This window comes from Anarrhichthys ocellatus, unplaced genomic scaffold (assembly GCF_004355925.1).
Source record: "Anarrhichthys ocellatus isolate YVR2014 unplaced genomic scaffold, GSC_Weel_1.0 scaffold27, whole genome shotgun sequence".
Taxonomy (NCBI): domain Eukaryota; kingdom Metazoa; phylum Chordata; class Actinopteri; order Perciformes; family Anarhichadidae; genus Anarrhichthys; species Anarrhichthys ocellatus.
The window spans coordinates 5,548,699-5,568,779 of record NW_022280057.1 but is presented as its reverse complement, the minus strand read 5'-3'; the positions used below and the strand labels follow the sequence as shown (position 1 = coordinate 5,568,779).

Below are 20,081 nucleotides of genomic sequence, written 5' to 3'. Positions count from 1 at the left end.
ATTATGTACATAGTTCAGACGAATAAAACACATGCCTACAAAAATACGATGACTAATGAACAGGTTGAGTCGATCTTTTAAAAGCCTACAAATATAAACCTCGATGTCATTAAATGAATATGTTGGCCATTAGTTTGTTTAAGTACTGTAATGTGATAGCCGAAAGAGCCACCTGCCGCATCCGAACCCGACGCGCATTTGTCTGACAAGTTAGTGAAAATGTGATTATCTGGTCACTTTGGGCGCCCGTTACATTGAATCTGAGCGGTTAGCAGCTTCCAGAGCCCGGACACTTTATCTGAAGTAGCCCATGGCCTTCCCTTGTCAGGTCATTTAATGTGGCACTGGCTACCAGGAACAAATAAGGGCACATAATGCTTTGCTATATGCTCAATAGGTGCTGCTAGTGGTCAATTAGGCCGCTGTCCTTTAATTTTAAACACAGGCGTGAGGGGTTTCATGTGCGTAATTACGCACGTGGATTCAACGTTTTTATTCTCTCTCAATAATCTCACACATAACGTATTTAACAACAGCTACTGGAATGGATTATTGAGTAAATGTGTTTCAATGATTTTACATTATGTTTCTAGCTGTGACCATTTCAGCCTTTAAATAAAATAGTGGAAAAACATTTCCATATTTTTGGTTTCAGCTTAAAGATCTAACCTTTTGAAACAGTGCAGGGGAATGTTGAAGAAATATAAAAACAACTCCGTGTTTGATAATAAATCGTGGACGATGAGGGATTCTAATAAAAAGGAATAGAAATTCAGAGCGACATTTCTTCCTTTTGGTCTCTCCTTTATAATACATCCACGATAAATAGTCTTCAGGTTATAAAGCACTTCCTAATAGCTTTCATCCGGTTGTCGAATAAACTTATTATTCACGTACATTCCACATGTGTCAAACGATAGAGATTGAAGGGGTGACACAGACAGCAAGAGGACAAACGATGCGCACTTTGTCTTGTCTGAAAAGTGGTAATAGGCAGAAGCGTCATTTCATCAGACCCGAAGGTGTGCAGAAAGTTTTTCCATCCGATATCATTTGTCACCAAAACTTATATAGTGAAGACGTTTATGTGGACGAGCGGAACACAGACAGATGACCAAACAGCAGTTGGTTGAAATGATAAAATATTAGATGTTCGTCACCAAAGACGCCTACATCTTCAGTGATCCCTGGTGCGATTATTTTACATATACAACTTCAATGAAGCTGTCGCGTGCTCCTTACTCTCCGTTATAATGACAAAAAAACATAAAATACTGACTCACTCAGAAGGCATGGATATGCCATATTTTGCCATATATATTTATATATAAAACAAGCTGACACCCGTGGTTATGGGAAATATTGGTTATTGTGCCAAAGTGTGGGCCTACCCCCCCATTAACATTCAATCAGTCATTCTGGTGCCAGCCAATGAATGGTGGAGAGGGATGGAGGAGGACGGAGCTGCTAAACTGAGCGTTTTGACGCGCAGAGAGGAGGACAGAGCGTCACATCTCTCCAAACGCCCATCAAACTTTCACCACAGCCTGTAGAGAGGACCCAGTCCTCTGAAAGAGGCCTGTTAGAGACAACAAGGACACGCTGGGATCGGGGTAGACGGCTGGACAGCGATGGAGACACTACTGGCGGTTACTTTTGGTACAGTTTGACCGCGCTGTGATTCTCCCTGAAAATATCCTGTTCAGTTTTTTCGTCCTTTTGCGACAGTGTGACGGGAATGGAGCAAGCACCCAGCGCGCCGAGCCCTCCTCCAAAGCCGGCTCACCATGAGCCCATCAGCTTCGGCATCGACCAGATCCTGGGAGCCGGTACAGAGCCAGAAAACGGGCGCACGTCTGGAAGACAAAGTGGATCCGATTTAAGCAACGGGGACGGTTATTACAGTTTAGGAAGCCCGACCGGGTCCAGCGCGCCCTCGTACACCGCGCTGTCTATCTCCCTCTCCGGTATAATGCCTCCGGTGGAGGCTTCAGGTTCATACGGGGAAAGCAGGAGTCTGGGCAGCCGTGGAGTGATTCGAGTCCCGGCCCACAGACCCATGACAGCCCCGGGACCCCCGGCCCCCGTCCAGAGCGCTGTCCCGGGTTTTGGAGGGCTGTGCTTCCCCTGGATAGGAAACCGGTTCGCCAAGGACAGAATATCAGGTAGGCGAGCTGTGACACCTAACGGGTTCCCCTCATTAATAATAGATTTGTTTAAAATATTAGTAACTGCTGCTGAATCATTGAAGACACCGGTGCCAAATACGTGTAAAGGCTTTTACAGCAGACTGGAATGTTGTACGTTTCATTGGCCTTAAACAAAGGAAAAAAACAACAGGACACATGTTTGAAAGTGTTTTTAAATAATGGCGTATACTACATTTACAGATTATTAATAATCCTCTTGTGTCAGCGTATCTGACCTCACGTGTGTTTTATGAATTAAATATTTAATTTCTACATCCTGTTGATAAGAAAACAAATGTAGTTATGCACAATCATAACGCTCTATTTTTGTATAACCAAACAGCATTGTTCTGTCATAATATATTGGTTAGTGAAAATGAACTGAAAATGTGATTATTAGGCTAAATTGAGGGATAACTAAGAATAAGATTAGGTTGTCAAATAATTTACTTCACAAATTATAGAAAAACGTAAAATAAAATTACAATCTAAAATAAAAAATACTATCCAAAATAATAAAGTGTGTGTGTGATGTGTTTTCTGTATTCAATACAAAGGTTAATAAGATAAATTAAAGATGAACAGGAGCCTTTATTAACAAAGGCCTTGTATGTGAAGAAAAGATAAATAGGCCAATAGACCTGCTGTAATTAGCAGGGCGGATACTATCCGTTTATTTCTTATAATTACATTGTTTTCAATAGGCTACTTGGCCAGACTAATCTTTCACAATAAATTTCATCTCACATACTTCACATATGGCTTACACAGTCTAAATGGGGAATTGTTGTCAAACAGGGCAGATATCTGTGATATATGGCCTTGAATTTCCATACAGAGTGGGAAGTGAATTAGTCTGTTTGCTGCAGTAGAAAATATCGTCTTCCACTCACCGGGTTTGTCTCTCCGTTCCTTGCAGCGGCTCTGGTGCCGTTCGCCGTTACGCGACGGATAGGACACCCGTACCAGAACCGGACACCGCCCAAACGGAAAAAGCCCCGCACGTCCTTCTCCAGAGTTCAGATCTGCGAGCTGGAGAAGCGCTTCCACCGGCAGAAGTACCTGGCCAGCGCCGAGCGGGCCGCCCTGGCCAAGAGTCTGAAGATGACAGACGCACAGGTCAAAACCTGGTTCCAGAACCGCAGGACCAAGTGGAGGTTGGTATGAAATGTCATATTAACGTGTTCATTAACATGTGTTACCGGATTTCATCACACTCCAGCCGTTAAAAACCCGCACCATCTTCGTCCACCAACAGTTTCAGTCGCCCTGTTCAAAAACCAAACTTTCCTAGTTCTGCACATGACCCCACGTACCATTTCCTGTGAATTGACCCCCGTCGACACGGAACCAAAACACTACCGTTTAGACATAAACACCAATAATAATTTTCTAAAAACTGCTTTGATAGAGTTTATTAACATCCTTTCTTTTTTCTCTCTTATTATTTTTCGCCCTCTTCAATGAAGTAATAAAATATAATAACAAATAGAGATCATTTATTTAGAAAAGTCACCAAAATGTAGTTTTTATGATTATTAGGCAAGAGCTAGGGAATTACTACACCTATTTTATTTAGCTGATTTTTCCTGCTAGAAACAAACATTGACTTCCTTTCATCGATATTATTTTAATTTTATTCTAAGAACTTATCACTGCTCTTTTTTGCAGCTTTTGGGAATTTACGCACTTGTAGCTTTTTTTCTTGCTGCCCTTTATTCTTACATAACCTCACGTTTTATTTATCTATTGATTTATTTATTAATGTTTATTTTTTTCCCCCTGTCTTTATTCAGGAGACAGACAGCCGAGGAAAGGGAGGCGGAGCGTCAGCAGGCCAATCGCCTCATCCTTCAGCTGCAGCAGTCCGCCCTCCAGAAGTCCCTCATCGAATCAGCGGTGTCGGATCCACTGTGCGCCCATAACTCCTCCCTGTATGCCCTGCAGAACCTCCAACCCTGGGCCGAGGAGAGGGAATAGACGCCAGGCACAACGCTGTAATCAATAAGCATCAGCTCTTATCCCTGGGAGGATAAATCAATTAAATTAGACCCACATGAAGACAGTGGGACTTACTTTATTCCATGCAATGGATAAAAAAAAAATGTTGGACCAGATAAACTGAAGAATGGGCCCCAGCCATTTGAGTGGACGGTTGGAAAAATGGACCTGAAATGATGGTGAGTGATGTTTGTCTTGAAGCAGAAACAGAACTTTCTTGGAATAAATCTCGCAACTCTGAACTTGGGAATCGTAAGACTTTTTCAAATCCAAACAGGAAATATAACTTGTCTTTAAAAATTCTCGTCACCCTGTGATTGTCCTCTTATGCTCTTACTTATTATGTGTATTAGAATAAGAGGAGAAAGATATTTACCCCATAGACCTGAAGGAGGCAATTCCTTCTCAACAGTGAGACATGATTGAGAGTTTTGTGAAGGTCTTTACTCTCAACAACCAACTCTTTATTCTGAAACAGACTTTGCAATGCTTTCAAAGGGTTGGCTCTGTTATGTTAGGGGAAGAACACCAGCCATATAAAAGCAAGGCCTACAACCGAACACATAAAAAAATAGTAGGCTAATTGCATAAAAATATTATAAATAAAACTCCTGCACTGTTTTATCAAAAGACACCAAAATATATCTTTACAAAAATGCAGATAAAAGATAATTCAGAGATTTCCTTTTAATTGTTCTGGTGCTTAAACTTTTTTCAAATCTCATTTATAAATATACCCACTCCAAATACAATGCACCAGCACAATCACCTGTACATACACAGGTGTGGTGCACCACCATAGCCCCAAAAAAGTATGCCTAAAATGTTACATTATATGGGAGAAATGCTTTTGTGCGCATTAATAAAAGGAAAATAGATGTCAGGATTAGAAGGGAGAGAAGTGAAGAAAATATGAAAGAGACTGTGAGTTGGGTAATAAAGGGAGTGATGCATGTTCTGTGATGGTGGTGACGTTATTTTCTTTTCATATGCACATTATCATGCTTTATTTGTGTGTCCTTTGGGGATTGAGGCACAAATGTACAACTCTTTTTGTACTTTCATTGTATATGTGTAAATAACAATATAAACTGTTCATGTGACCCTTTTTGCTCATGCTCTTTATGGTGCACCATAAAAAACAATTGTACGGTTTTAATACGCAATAATTATAAGCTATGAAAAAAAATAATTATGGAGCGACAAGGTAAAATATAGCAGACATGGATTCATTTTGTTTCTTGCAAAGTTTATTGATAAATATAATGATTTTATACAATATTTCAATACACACATTATTTCATTCTGACAGTTTTAAGATGTCTATCTGTTTGTCTTCCTGTCTGTCAGTCTATCTGAAGTGTGTCTGGGTACTTTTGAGATGAGCACGTCTCAGCAAGGATTTTTATTACACTATTGGTAGCACAGTGAGTGGGCATGACAGTATATCATTTATAAATCTGTATTTCCTGCTCAATCTTCAAAACGATGGCTCTTGTTCGAAACATGGCTTCCATTCCTTCAGATTCAGTGACAAGGTCTCTCTCGTCTTCTGTCTTACTCTCTCATCTTCCTCTAATCTTTCTCCACAATCCCTCCTAGCTCCCCTCTCCTGTCGCTCCCTCACAGTGAAAGGCTGGTCGCTCCGGGTCAACATTTTTAACAGAGAGAACTGACGACGAAACTCTCCTCTCTGGCGGAAACACGGCCAGTTGAGCTGGACTGATTGTGGTGTCCCCGAGATGAAGCTACATGCTAGGAAAAAAACACTTATATGCAGGCAAACGTAAACTTTAGGACAACAAAACCACACAAATAAACACATGCACGTCCCTGTGTAACTCTGCATCTGTATGCCAGTAAACCACTAAATGGACTCTTTATTTATTTAACAATGAGTGTCATGTAGAATAATTAGTTGTATCCAATTTGACAGAAAGATAGACAGATAGACAGAATCAGAAACACGCAGACAAGACATGAATAATTCCACACGCCATTAAGAGGCCACAAATACAACAGTTAAATATCTACAGTCGAGTCGTTACAACATTGAAACACTGACGGACACCACTGGAACACACACACAATAGGTGTAAAAAGGACTGTTGCAAGCTGCCACGAGACAAAAGACTGCAAGCTGGCTGAGGTTGAATTCAGCTCTACAAACCTTAACAGGCCTGATGAGGTGGCTCAGTGAGATGCTACACTCAGACCTTGGCCTTCCCAAATGTATGCACTTAGCGGAGTATATTGCCACCAAGTTTGTTTTACGGCACATACACGTTAAATAGGCCTCTGTCTTGCATGCTTCACAATATTGCTCACGTTTGTTGTATTGACACAGAAATTCATGATGAAAACAGCTACTACGTAAGCCTCTAATGCACCAAAGTATGCATTGGGTTGATCTCACTGCTAAGCTGCTTCTGGGAATTCCAGTCCTGCTTGATAATACGGTTCAATTTACACGTTTCAGAAAAGTATTGGACCAAATGTTAGGGGAATCAGTATTTACACAATGCCATGAAATGCGCACTGTCTGAGGCGACAGCAACAAAGAAGGGAGATGGAGACGAGGTAAATGGTTACAGAGACGTCAAATAAAGGGTTTAAGTCCAAAGGGCGTTTTCCAAAATGTTTGTCGCCACAGATGTGTTACAGCAAGATGCCTTCTATGAAGTTGTGTGGCAACCGTCACAGAGCGACAAGATCCAATTTTTCATTTCAATGGCAAGCTATGCTGTTCCTTTTCTCTTGCATGTTCATCTCTCCTTCTCCATCTCTATCTCGGTCTGTGCTTTCGTCTATTGCGCCGTCTCCCTCTTCTTTGTTGTCTAGATGACATTTTCAAAGAGCTGTAGAGACCTCATGATGTTTTCATCCTGTGCAAAAAAAGATGGGAAGTAAAGAGGCTGAATGTGAGAAAGTCATCCAACAATCACCATTTCATTTATTTTACTGGCCACTGGAGGGCAGTAAAGACCTGTGAAATGTTGGTTCAGTGATCTATATGCAGACGGACAAACACATTTTATCAAAGGTAGCAACGATCTTAATCAATAGCCAGTATAGTGAGACCTGCAAAGGAAGAAGATAAGCAAAAAATAGTAAGAAAATTAGTGACTTTTTTTGTTTAAAAAGCTACAATAGCCATTTTTCACAGCAGACATTTTGTCACAGTAGGAAAAGCCAAATGTTACTAATAACATTACTGATGGCTCTGCTCTGTAAATGGAATCAAGCCATATTTAATTGAATAATTTACACCTGTGCATTAAAGGGATCCTCAGGATTATGTAAGAGAGAAGTGAACTTTGAGGAATGAAAGACAAGCGTACCTCTTGACAAGAGAGGATGAATTCATCCAGAGTGACCACACCGTCTCTGTTTTTGTCCATTTTCTGTGGAGAGCAGCACACATAGTGTCAGTCCATTTCTCAAAAATATTAAGATATTAATCAAAGACACAAATTAGTTTATAAATACATAGACTGAAATCAGTGGCGTACTCTGTGAGGTCACTGTCATCGTGTCATTCTCAGAGCTCTACTGCAGAAACACCACAGCACCTGCTACTAGTCAGTGGGTCCAGCACCCACATGTCTTCTTTTAAAGATGTTTTTTCGTGTTTTCACTCTTTTATTTGCTCTTTAGCCATTAAGGATATCGTTGCTCATGCTAACCTAGTTTGTCTTCTGCTGTTCCTGCTTTTGGAAATGTAAAGCATGCAATTGACTGGTGCATCCCTGTTTGGTCAATCACCAATAATTGTGTTGTTGAGTTTTTTATTAGTCTTAATTAATTAAATGACTCCAATGTTGTTACCTGAAAGAAGGCCTCCACGTGCTGTTTGGGTGCATCGTTTTTCAAGACAGGGTAAGTGTACTTCCCCATCATGTCGTATATCGCTCTGACGATGTCTGTCATCTCCTATGAAACGGAACACAAGTACAAACACACACAAAAGAGATGTGTGACATAAAAATACAAACACAAAGAGAATATGACCACAATCGGGGAAATAATAAAGGTCAGGCATGCACACATACACAAAGACACACCTCTTTGTTGATGTATCCATCTCTGTTGATATCGTATAGGTTGAAGGTCCACTGGAGCTTCTCAGTGATGGAGCCCCTCAGCAGGATCGACAGAGCTGTCACAAAGTCCTGATGGAGACAAAAAGGGACAGAATAAAAATCCGAAATTGGAGAGCTAGTTTGGAAAATAAAAGAAGAATATGATTTGAATAGTCTAATCAAGCAAACCTCAAACTTTATAGAGCCGCTGTTTGCTGTGTCAAACGCGTTGAACAGGTAGTGTGCGTAGGTGCTGGCATCTGCAGGAATGCTCGTCAGTACATTTTGGTAGAAACATTACGGGTATAGACTCAAACAGCACAGAACACACTCTCTTTACCTCCATGTGGAAAGAACTGGGAGTATATTTGCTTGAAGGTTTCCTCATTTACGACGCCACTTGGACACTCCTGGAAAGAGAGGGGGGGGGCAGAAAGAGAGGGTGAGGAGGAGGGACGGTCAAATAGAGGTGGACAGAGACGGATGGAGGCTTTAAATAAATTAAAGGATTAAACAAAGTTGACTGGAGACTGGCTATTGGTCAAACCTCTAAAGTTTGTAGTTTATTATCGTCTTATATCACCAAAAGTAGAACAGACTGCAGTTGCAAACTCTGACCATCTGTCCATGGTGTCAATATTCAGTCTAGTTTTTACAAAGAGCTTTAATTTAGTTGGCAAAAGAGACACCAAAAGTTAAAAAGAAAGAATGCGCTAAAGATCTACGTATGATTAACAATAACAATAAAATGAAGGCAATAACACCAACAAAACCAAAAATACACAAGTTTAGTGGGAAACAAATAATCAGCCCCTGGTCCAAGAATGGCCCACAACCAAAATGATTTGGTCTCCAAATAAAATCTTAATAATAAATCGACTGTAGCTACAGCACAGCAATGTAACTATAACACACAATCATGTTCAAGAGACATACAAACGGATACTGTGGACAGCTCCTGGGGCTGAAATGAACTCTGATCGTTTTCCAACAGTTTTTGTTATGCACCTGTTTGCTCAGATTAAGGAGACTATAGATTTTACCAGCAGGCCCAATGAATCTATCACACAGGTCATGTTTGATCCGTCTATGTCTCTGGTTACAGTATAGTGGGATTGCTATAGGGGTGAGATGAGTTACTGCACAAGCCAGGATGGCACTGAAAGATTAAAGCTGTACATATTGTTGTTCACAAAATGAATATAATAACATAATTCAAAATTCTTGGGGAAGCATATTTTATTAGTTTGAGCCGATCTTCTGGTATGCTTGCTGAGAAGACAACTTGAAGTTCCTTGTACATGTCAGCATTAGTAGCAGTCTACTGATCAACACATGGACACTTTTGGTACGCAATGTACTGTATGTATCTTTGAGGTATGACGTGAACCCGCACAGTCACTTACATTCTTAAAGCCCCTGTAGAGCACTTGGAGCTCTCTTTTGTTGAAGTTGGTTATCGCTTCCAGCTGGTTGAGGCCCTCCGGTCGATGGCACACTATGGTCATCTCCAAGTCGTCATCACATTTGTCTGAAGAGACATAAAGCAATATTCCTAACTCATACAATGAAAGAGTGACACAGCAAAAAGACAGGAAGGATAGGTTATCCAAGTAATATAGAGGAGGAGAAGAAAGTGGACATCTGACCGGGAGCGGGGACACAGTGAAATATCTAATCAGTTGGAAAACGCAGAAATAATAAGACTCTACTTTTAAAAGGGAAGGAGAAGAGAGGAGAGGATGAGAGTAGAGGTCAGTGTAACAGCTCCATGTTCCTCCTCTCACCGGCCCTATCATTAACAACTCATTACTCTCCTCGCTGGAGGGGAGGGGAGAGAGGACAAACCATTGACTCTGAGACACCACACACACACACACACACACACACACACACACATACACACACACACACAGCCTCATAGTGCCTATGGTTGAACATGCAGTAATACGCTTTATGAACCCCGTTTTAGAATAAAGTCTGAATGTCCGTCACCGACCTGCCTGAACCTGTCCAGCTGTGTTAGCTTTAGAGCGGCTCATATGAGAGAGCCCTGCAGGTATCATCGTCTCCTGAGCGATTATAGTTCGTTAAAAAGCATCGTGATATTGGAATGTTTTGGAGAAAAGACTGTTGGGCATTTAGACATTGGGTAGATTGCTGCCTGTGTAGACCTCTAATTATTTATAAAAGCTAACTTACCATCCAAAGCACTGCTTGGTGATCAAGTATAATTTCCTCTCTCTTTCTTTAGCATTTACATGCAAATTACTGCAATCAGTGAACAGATCATTGCACCATTATCAGAGGATGTAAGCAGCCAGGGGTTGGAATGGAAGGTAGTCATACAGTGAGTGAGCTCAAGCTCTTCAAAGGGCTCCTGTCCTGCGTTAATGAAGTGTCACAGAGTGCAGTGCTCACACTGTCCTTGGCACTCCAGATTTTGAAACATCGACAGTCTTGAAATAGAAACGTTTTATCTGTGTGGCGAGACCATTAGTGCTTTGTAAAGCTTCATTACACAATACCTCGTCAAATGATGACGATCCAGGGTAACAGGTCAGCATGTTTATTGTGCCAGGCAAAGACAACTCCGTCTCACTGCTAAATTAAACCTCAGTCGAAAGTCTTCACATTTCATCCTTCTGCAGACCTTTTCATGCAAATAACCACATAGAAGTGCTGGTATTCATGATTTAAAGTGGAACTTTGGTATTTTTCAACTTGGACCCTATTTCTCTATGTTTTTGTGTCTAAGTGACTAATGGGGTCAAAAACCTTTGAAAATGGTCCTGTATTGAGTGAGAACGCTACAGATGGCAGCTGCTGAACAGGATGCAGTGTAATCGCTCGAGGCAACTCCTCACTGTCAACGCACGTCGACTAAAATTGCTTGTTTTTTCCCCCAGCTGGCTCAGATTGTTTTTATAAGTGACTGACAACATTAGGGAAAAGACCCTACAGAAAAATAAAATGCTCTTCTCTTCTTTTACTTTCTGTTTCTTATCGTGTCATGTGACTTGTTGCCTGAAGACAGAGGTGGAAACGTGAGTGAGAATTGGAGAGAGGAGTGTCAGTGTGGTCAGAGTCTGTTCTGTTGGAGCAAAGCATAGCTTAGATTTTTAATGTCATGGTTGAATATTTTGATAATTATAGACTATGTGGATGCAATGATTTGAGAACGAGACTTCTCAGAATGAAAAGAACCGATCAAGCGAGAGATTGTCTAATCCTTTTATAGGTTGTCAGAAACAATCTGAGCCTGTCAGTGGCAAACACAAGCTTTTTTTAGTGAACCTACATTGACGGCTTTAAGTTTGAAAGTAGGTTTGAATTGAAATGATGTTACATACCTGTGAACCTCTAATCCAATATTGTACTGTGTACTGTATGATGGGATTGGTATCATTGAACATGTTGATATGATTGTAATTTTAAATTGTAATAGCCCACATTAAACACAATAACATATTATGTAATCTAGCATGAGCTTATTACATTGAGCTCACTCATTTCCTACATTGTGTGTGCATTATCACATCATCATTTTGTATAACTTCTGTTGGGTTGCTGAGCAATCTCTCTTTATATAGCTCCTTTCCCGTATACCACACGCGCACGCACGCACACACACACACACACACGCACACACACACACACACACACACACACACACACACACACACACACAACCCCTGAGGGCTGTTCGTTTCATCACTCAGGCAGTTCAGTGTCACATTAAGGTGGAGGTTCACACTCATGAAGGTGCTATTCACACCCGAATCCCAGTGGTTTTCAGATATGACCTACTGTATGACACACACACACACACACACACACATGCAAACACACACTCGCACTATAACAAAGACACATACTAAAAAAAGTGTGATATACATGCCCATATTCTAAATGCATTCATAACACAGACCCTGATGTGATGGTCTTGCATACTGTACCAACCATTGTACCCCCGCTTCTATTTTAAACTTAAATCAGTACACGATTCATGCACCTTTAGGGCGACACCAGTGCACTCCTCTGTCAGGCTTCACTGCGACTCTATTGTCCACGCTAAAGCCTTGATGGCACCTGCACAGTCACACTTCATGCTGACACTAAAACTACCACAGATCAGGACGTCCCATCTCAAAGTACAACGTATAGTTGTGCGAGAGTCAGGATCAATTAGTATTCAGGTTTAAAGGGACAGTTCACCCCCAAATCAAAACTACATGTTTTTCCTCCGAAATGTAGTGCAGTCATCAATCTAGATTGTTTTGGTGTGAGTTGCCTAATTTTGGAGATATCGGCTGAAGAGGTGTCTGCCATCTCTTCAATTCAATGGGACTACATGGCACTCGGCTTGTGGTGCTCAAAGCGCCAACAAATACATACGACATACGTATACGGCAATACGAGTGCCAAGTAGTCCGATTTAATTCAAGAGAAGGCAGTCATCTCTACAGATATCTCCAAAACGAGGCAGCTCACACCAAAACCATCTTGATGAATACACTACAGGTAAGAGGAAACATGTATTTTTGATTTGGGGGCGAACTGTCCCTTTGAATTTGTTTTTGACCCCCTCACTCAGTCATTTCTTCTCATTACTGAACTTATGATCACACTGGTCAGCAGGGCAAAGTTATTACAGCATGTACAAAAGTAAGATAAGCAGTATGTGCATGCAGTAAAAAATGCAATAGGCAACATTGTGATAATATGAAGAAAACAAACAGGCTTTAGTATCTACCGTAAATTAAAATCACTTGTTGGAAAGTATCCATACATGAAGACATACAATCTAAAGTAGCAGAAAAAATATGCAAGTCCTCTGCAAGTCTATACCTTGAGTAGTTATTTTCAATAGTCAAGAATCCATTACAGTTGAGTGTGAACAGTCAGTCTGCAGCTTCTTAAATGTATTCACTGTTTCATTATGTATTTTTGTTTCCAAATAAATAATTCAATGTTATTGTCGAAATAACTTGCGCAGAGACATCGGTGAAAACAAGTCCTCGTTCCAACCTCGCTGGTTGTGTGAACAGTGATAGTAGTTGTAGTACTGACTCACCCTCTACACTGATGACTCCCAGCAGATGCAGCATTTTGACGGCCCCACAGCACAGCAGAATGACGGCTACAGTGTGTAAGCTGTTCTCATTCTGCTCCTCTCTTTCCATTCTGATTAACTTCTTTCTTTCCACTTTCCGAAGCTTTGTGTCTCCAACTCACCTCTTAGTCCATTACTTGTTCCACTTTCTTAACTTGCTTTTGCTTCGCCACCCTATTCTGGCTACAATTTGTTTCTCTCCCTCTCTCTTAAGCCTATAAACTTTCTATCCATCCTGCCTTCTGTGAGACCAGCACTCGCCTGCCTCTCTCTGACTCTGTCCTTTTATCCCCCTGTCTCTTGACTCCCTGGGGCATCTCCCCCTCTCATCCTGACCTCCGCTCCATCCCACTAACTCCCTCCCCCGTCTCCCCACATCCCCCCTCTGTTACAGTCCCCGTGTCCTTCACTCTTGGGGAACAGAGCTCTAGCTTGAAGGTCCGACCTGAGCACTCTGTAACAATGTTAAACTCATCCTCTACTGTACGACCGTATGTGTTTGTCTTGTGACTGTGCATGTGTGTGTGTGTGAACATGTGTGTGTGTGAGCATGTCTGTGTGTGTTGATGAGCAGATCAGCACTTGATTAATCGGCCCCATTAAGACACACAGTCCTCCCCAAACAACAGGAGGCTTAATTTACTACAAAGTGACTTTTCTAAATAAACAAGCCTGCGTCCTTTTAAAATGACTTACTCTACACTGTAAACAACACTTTATCCAGGTCAGTAATTATGAAGACACCCAGTGAGACAACAGAACCCATTCCCCTTTATATTGTCTAAATATTGTAACGTGTCTGACTGAGAAGAGACATAAGCTGCTATAACCTGCAGGTACCAGCAGGGGGCAGCAGTGACTAACAGAGGACACCAGTGTGCACCAAGGCTGCTAATAAAGAGGTGTTGTACATTTCATTACATGTGTTACTTCAGATTTAGTTTAGTCGTATCATGATACAGCTCAGAAAATGAGAACAAAATGTCTGTGTCAAATAAAATGTGCCATGTTCTGACACATGCCTTCCTTTATTAATCAACTAAATTGAGATGTTCGGCTCTTACTCTGGGTATAAGGAGAATTAGAACAGAGATTTTAACACTGAATTACAAACCATGCAAAACTATACGACAAACACTTGACTTAAATTGGAGTTCTAAAAGAATGACATATCTCGGGGTTACTATAACAAAAAGTATTGATGATCTATATAAAGCCAACTATATGAAAATGGATCAGGACATTAGGAGTGATATGGAGAGGTGGGCTGTTCTTCCACTGGATGTCAGTTCACGGATAGACACTAAAAGAATGAGCATACTTCCAAGACTCCTTTATTTCTTTCAGTCACCAGTCGAGATCCCTGAGAAACGATTCAGAGCTTGTGATAAAGTTATTTCGAGGTTTATATGGAAAGTCCAAAGGCCAAGAGTCAAGTACAAAACATTACACATTGGAAAACAAAAAGGGGAAATGCCATTACCAAACCTCGGGGAATATTTCCATGCAGCTCAAATTAGACCAGTAATTTATTGAAAAACCTAGAACGATACGTAGAAGGAAGGGGAATTCAAATTTACCTGAACAGATGGATGTTGTCACCCGATTTACGTTACAGATGTGATTTAAATTGGTACGAAAATACAGATTAGAAGAAGATCAATGTATTTCATATGGAATAACAGCAATATGCAGAGTTACATTAAGATGGGAGTGTTCTGAGTTTCCAGGAGCTGAAAGACAAGTATTCACTAAATAACCAGGACCGCTTCAGATGCAATCAAGGGACTTTTTTGACAGAGAAATAAAGCACAAAGTTAACTTGGATAAAAATGGAATAATTAGAACCATATAGTTGGAGTTTACAATTCAAAGGAATATAGAATAATACTGAAACTGAAATAACAAAAAGAGCTTGGTGTGAATACTACAAAGAATGAATGGTTTTATATTTGGAGGACACAACAGTCCTCAACATCCTCGCGTACTTGGAGAGAACGCTGTTGGAAGAATGTAATTAGATTCTTTATTGTCCCCCCAAATTACAAGCAAATATCTGTCTATTGTACAGCCATGTCGGAGGAAATGTGAGGCGCAGTACATGTAGACACCATCACAAGATGGGTGGCTGATAATTGTGAATGAAATATATAATATGGAACTGTTGACTCACAGGATAAGAGCACAAGAGGAGCGAGGTCGTGAGAAGTGGGAGGAATGGACGATGTTTACAGGTTAACGTTAAGACAGGATAAGAACCCCTGAATACGTCCAGGGATGTATCACGCTTTTGAGGGGACAGAGCAATCCGGATCCTTTTTTTATGTTTTTCTCTTTTGTGTCTATAATGAGTTAAAAAAAAAAAAAAAAAGTGCCATGTTCTTAAAATGTAAAGCATTAAATGATGGAATGAACATGCACTACCAGCGGGCACTCATTCGTCGTCTTAATGCGAATGTGGAGAGGAGCTGTGTTTGCCCGACCAGGTGAAGTGTAGCCACGGACTCGCAGGCTGCAGGGGGCTCTGCTGGATCAAGAGGGTTCCACAGAGTCTTCAATTGAAGGTTTGCTTTATTTACTGTTCTGGGATTGAAGCGGTAGTGCTGGGTAGAATTCAATTTCGTGGCAAGAGAAGCATTCAATTTAATTTGCCCGACATTCAAAAGATGCTCCCTGTTGCGGATGATTAAGTGTATATTGTGTTTGTTCAATCAGCTGTCTCTCACTGTGACCAATCAGCAACATTTCTGTCTTCAAGAACACAGTGAGCAAGAAAGCTCCTGCCACAGTTTATCAACAATTACATACTTTCAGTCATACTATACCAACAATATTAAAAATAACGTGTGGAGCATGTCAAACAGACTAACAAATGCTTAATGCGGCCTGAGTTCTTTCAAATGAAGGGTATGTGAAAATAACTTGTGGATTTATGACATGCAAACCACAATTTCACCTTTATAACATAATAATACTGCAGTAATAATACGTAATATATAAAGCATATATCATACAAAAAGATGCACTGCAGCGTGCACTGATAAAATGTACACATGAAAAGATGCTAGAAAAAGGAACATTAAAAACAAAGACGACGTGGTAAACAAACAAATAGCACATGCGGAATATTCAGTTTCACATCTATATAACATTTCAAGCGTGATGAATTCACATCTGCTTTTTAGTCCTTTACCACCGTATAACATGCATTTCAAAATGGTAGCAGCGGGCTATGGTCTGGGATCAGCTGAAAACAAATTATCTGGTCAGTTGACTGAAGGCTTTGACTTACAAACGAAACATGTTAAAAATGATCATATCAAACCAAGCTAATAGTGTCACGAATTCCCCTTCATATTAGTCTGTTTTCGTCCTGTCGGCTTGTTTTATTAACTCTCCTGTCATTTCAGATCCTGCCATTGACACCCGATCACCTCTCGTTCCCCTCACCTGGTCCTCCACGCCCATCTCACCTGCAGCCCATCCCCTCATTAGCCCTCACTATTTAGGTCAACTCACTTGCATTTGTTCCCTCCCAGATTGTCTTGTGTGTTATTGCCAAGCTCTCCAGCGTATCTTTATATTGTTCCTGATCTGCCTGTTTTCGACCTTGGATTTTTGCCTGCCCCTTATTGGATTTGTTCACCTGTTTGACTGACCTCCCGGTTTTGACCCTGCCTGAACACAAGTAAAAAGAGCTAGACTTGTATTTTGTCTCCGAGTTGTGCTTTTGGGTTCAAGTATCTGTAATCCTTACACATAGGGGCTCCTTGGCCCACTGGGCCTGTTCTGTAATCCATTTGGGCATAGAGTGGATATCCTCTGCCAGTCCAAGTGCACAGTTTTGAAACTGTAAATAATTTGGATCTTACTGCACGAAGAGACACTTTCCTAAGGTCTAATTGTAGGGCATACTTACTATTTTTTTAATTTTTATTATTGCTAGAAACCTGCAGGACATGTGTTCCAAAACCGCCTTGAGAGTTATACGTCCAATACTACACAAGCTAGTATCAGACATGGAGTCTAACAGTGACCAAAACCCTGAACCATTGTTTACAATGTTAGGCGACGACCTGAAGCAAAGAAAAGACTGCCTGCCGCTCTCCCCAGCCAGCACCCTGTCACACAAAATACCTCTCACATGAATACACACACACACACACACACACTCACTCCAGCCCAGAAACATGATTTAACGTCTAACTTTCCTCGAACTACCGCTGGCTGTTAATGTTAGCTCTCGTTTCTCCTCTATCTCTAACTTTCTTCTGATGCCCACTGAATCCTCCTATTCTTATCTCCCTCACTCTGCCATGCTCTCTCTTTCCTCTATATAGTGGCCTGTAATCCTTGCCAGAGAGTGTGTCATTTGCATAATCTGAATTAGCCTAATCTGCCGTCCTGGCGGCGATGGAGAGGACTCGCTCTCGCCGGCCTCATTAAAGGCGGGGAGCGCTCTCCAAGAAGGTAGCAGCTCTACTGGCCATGGGTTCCCTGGTGGAGTGGAGCAACAGTCCTGCAAAAGCTGCACAACAATTCAAGCTCCCATTCTGGGATGCATTGTTTTCCACAGTAAACATCCAAGCCAGTGGACATAGGGAGTGGCCTTTGGGTGGTTCACTGAAAGTCCAATGACACGCTCTGCTTGATGACACACAGACACACTTTGACACGCAGATAGCCACATGCATGCAGTCACACACCCTCAAACAAAACAAACAAGAACACATTATTTCAAGGGTCATAGATGAAATATCAAGCACAAGTACGCATAAAAAACTATACACTCTCATGCTTGCATGCTCAAACATATCTGTTTGCGTACTAACCCTCAGCCTGTGAATGAGGACTGAAGTGCTGGAGGGTGTTTGCAGTGTTTGTGTGTTTGTGTGTACGCAAGGCGGAGACACACACAGAAATCAACATTTCACTTCCTCACATGTTAGTGTGCCACTGCTGATTATTTTTGGGAAGAGTGAGTCAAATACAGCTCATACACACGTAGGTACCAGCATGCCAATATTGATTTTTGAGTAAATACATGTCTAATCTGCAGTACACAAACACACACAAAGGCACACACACACTGCTGGATGCCAAGAGAGGAGAATGACGAAATGACTTAATAAGCACTCACACCAGCTAATGGGAGCGTGGGTGATGGAGAAAGGGCACAAATGAGAGAAAGAATAGAGGCATAAAAGAGAGAGGAAAGGGAAGAGAGGAGATGAGGTTGCCAGGAGAAGCAGATTGTGGCAGTGCCATGTGAGAGTGTGACGTGGGACATTAGAAGTAAAGATAAAGAGAAACACGTGTGGAGAGGGAGGGAGAAAGGGGGAATCAACAAGGAGAGGAGAAAGCAGCAGGATAAAATGGAAGAGAAAAACATGTGAAACAGTGGGAAAAACAACGAAGACGAGGTTGAGGGGCGGGGAGAGAGGAAGCAGAGAACCCAAAGAAAGCAAGATAAGAGAGGGAAGCAGAGGAGTGACAGGGAAGGGAGACAGGGAGAACATTGAGACAACATTGCTGCAGGCAGCAGCCTAAGTGACGAATTTACAGACACGGGGGCTGAAACAGAAATGAAAAATACACCAGGGAGGAGAGAGAAATGCCAGGTGAGAAGATTGCTGGAGAGATGAGTTGTCGGAGGTCACCAGGACAGATGTGAAGGAAAACAGCAGCTAGCCTGCCAGAAGAAACCAGGGAGACAAAACAACAGGTGGGAGAGAAGAGACAAAGAGAGGCTGTGGGGGGGGGGAGACCACTTGACAGAAAATAAAGCAAGTTGAGAAAGCAACAAGCAGCCTTGATGAAAACAGACAAGCAGGCATGAAAACATCCAGCGAGGCGCAGGGCGCAAACACAATTTTTTTTTTCTTCTTCTTCTTCTCCAGCGCACAGTGATGAGCTCGTGCTCAGAGGATCAATCATTGTAGGAATCTAATCCCACAACATTACAGCTGTGCACCGTCTCCCTTTCGGTGTCACTGTCAGTGTCACAATCCCGGATAATAAGTTATCTGCAACGCCACAGAATGGGCAGCTGCACACATACAAGCCCCGCTGCACTAATCCTGCACACAGACAACATGTTATAGAGCAAGAGCGGGAGAGACGCTCGAGCACCACAACACAACAGCAGAATTACAAACAACCTCCAAATAGCCCCGGCATCCCACTCCTTTATGTTTTTGCAGGGCATTCGTGGAGGTAAATAGGCTCGGCTTTCATTTGCAGGACGAGTCAGATTTCACACGTTTGCGCAATGTGAGTGCATCTACAATCACCTCATTATTCAAAATAGCAACACATTTACGCCTTGCCGTTTTATCCCCCATGGGGAAAAGTGTTGGTTTTGTGCTTGTGGAGCACAAAAAAAAAGCTGATTCAAAAAATAAAACGAGCCATATGCACTCACTTGGAAAACGTCCTGCATGGTCTAATTTGACAAACCAACAAATACGTTTAAATGACTGCACACAATTAATAGGGCATATTTTCACCCTGGCGTTGGACTTCTGCTCAGTGTGCCAGTTAGTGCAGTTTGAGTTCCTTACATGTATGTGAATGAGGCTTACAGGAGTAAGGACGGAGTAAGACAATTCTCACAGGCAACAGGTCTTAAAAAAAACACCCACACCATTAACATCTCTCACTGTCTCGGCCTCTTTCACATGGCCTTGACTT

General features: G+C 41.6%; 2 protein-coding genes across 2 annotated transcripts in view; one reads left to right on the top strand and one right to left on the bottom strand.

Annotated features, from left to right (window-relative positions):
* The first annotated feature begins 1,517 nt into the window (after positions 1–1,517).
* On the top strand, positions 1,518–8,735 carry tlx3a (T cell leukemia homeobox 3a). Its single transcript, XM_031862921.1, has 3 exons — positions 1,518–2,165; positions 3,109–3,346; positions 3,986–8,735. The coding sequence occupies exons 1-3, from the start codon at positions 1,739–1,741 to the stop codon at positions 4,167–4,169; spliced, it is 849 nt and encodes a 282-aa protein (XP_031718781.1). The 5' UTR covers positions 1,518–1,738; the 3' UTR covers positions 4,170–8,735.
* The window catches only part of kcnip1a (Kv channel interacting protein 1 a), a 16,330-nt gene continuing 1,671 nt past the window's right edge, over positions 5,423–20,081 (bottom strand). The window contains exons 2-8 of the mRNA XM_031862922.1: positions 9,679–9,803; positions 8,613–8,682; positions 8,462–8,532; positions 8,255–8,362; positions 8,019–8,123; positions 7,532–7,594; positions 5,423–7,075 (exon numbers count right to left, since the gene is read on the bottom strand). Of these exons, the coding sequence (XP_031718782.1) occupies positions 7,028–7,075; positions 7,532–7,594; positions 8,019–8,123; positions 8,255–8,362; positions 8,462–8,532; positions 8,613–8,682; positions 9,679–9,803 (590 nt within the window). The 3' untranslated portion in view covers positions 5,423–7,027. The remainder of the gene's footprint in view (positions 7,076–7,531; positions 7,595–8,018; positions 8,124–8,254; positions 8,363–8,461; positions 8,533–8,612; positions 8,683–9,678; positions 9,804–20,081) is intronic.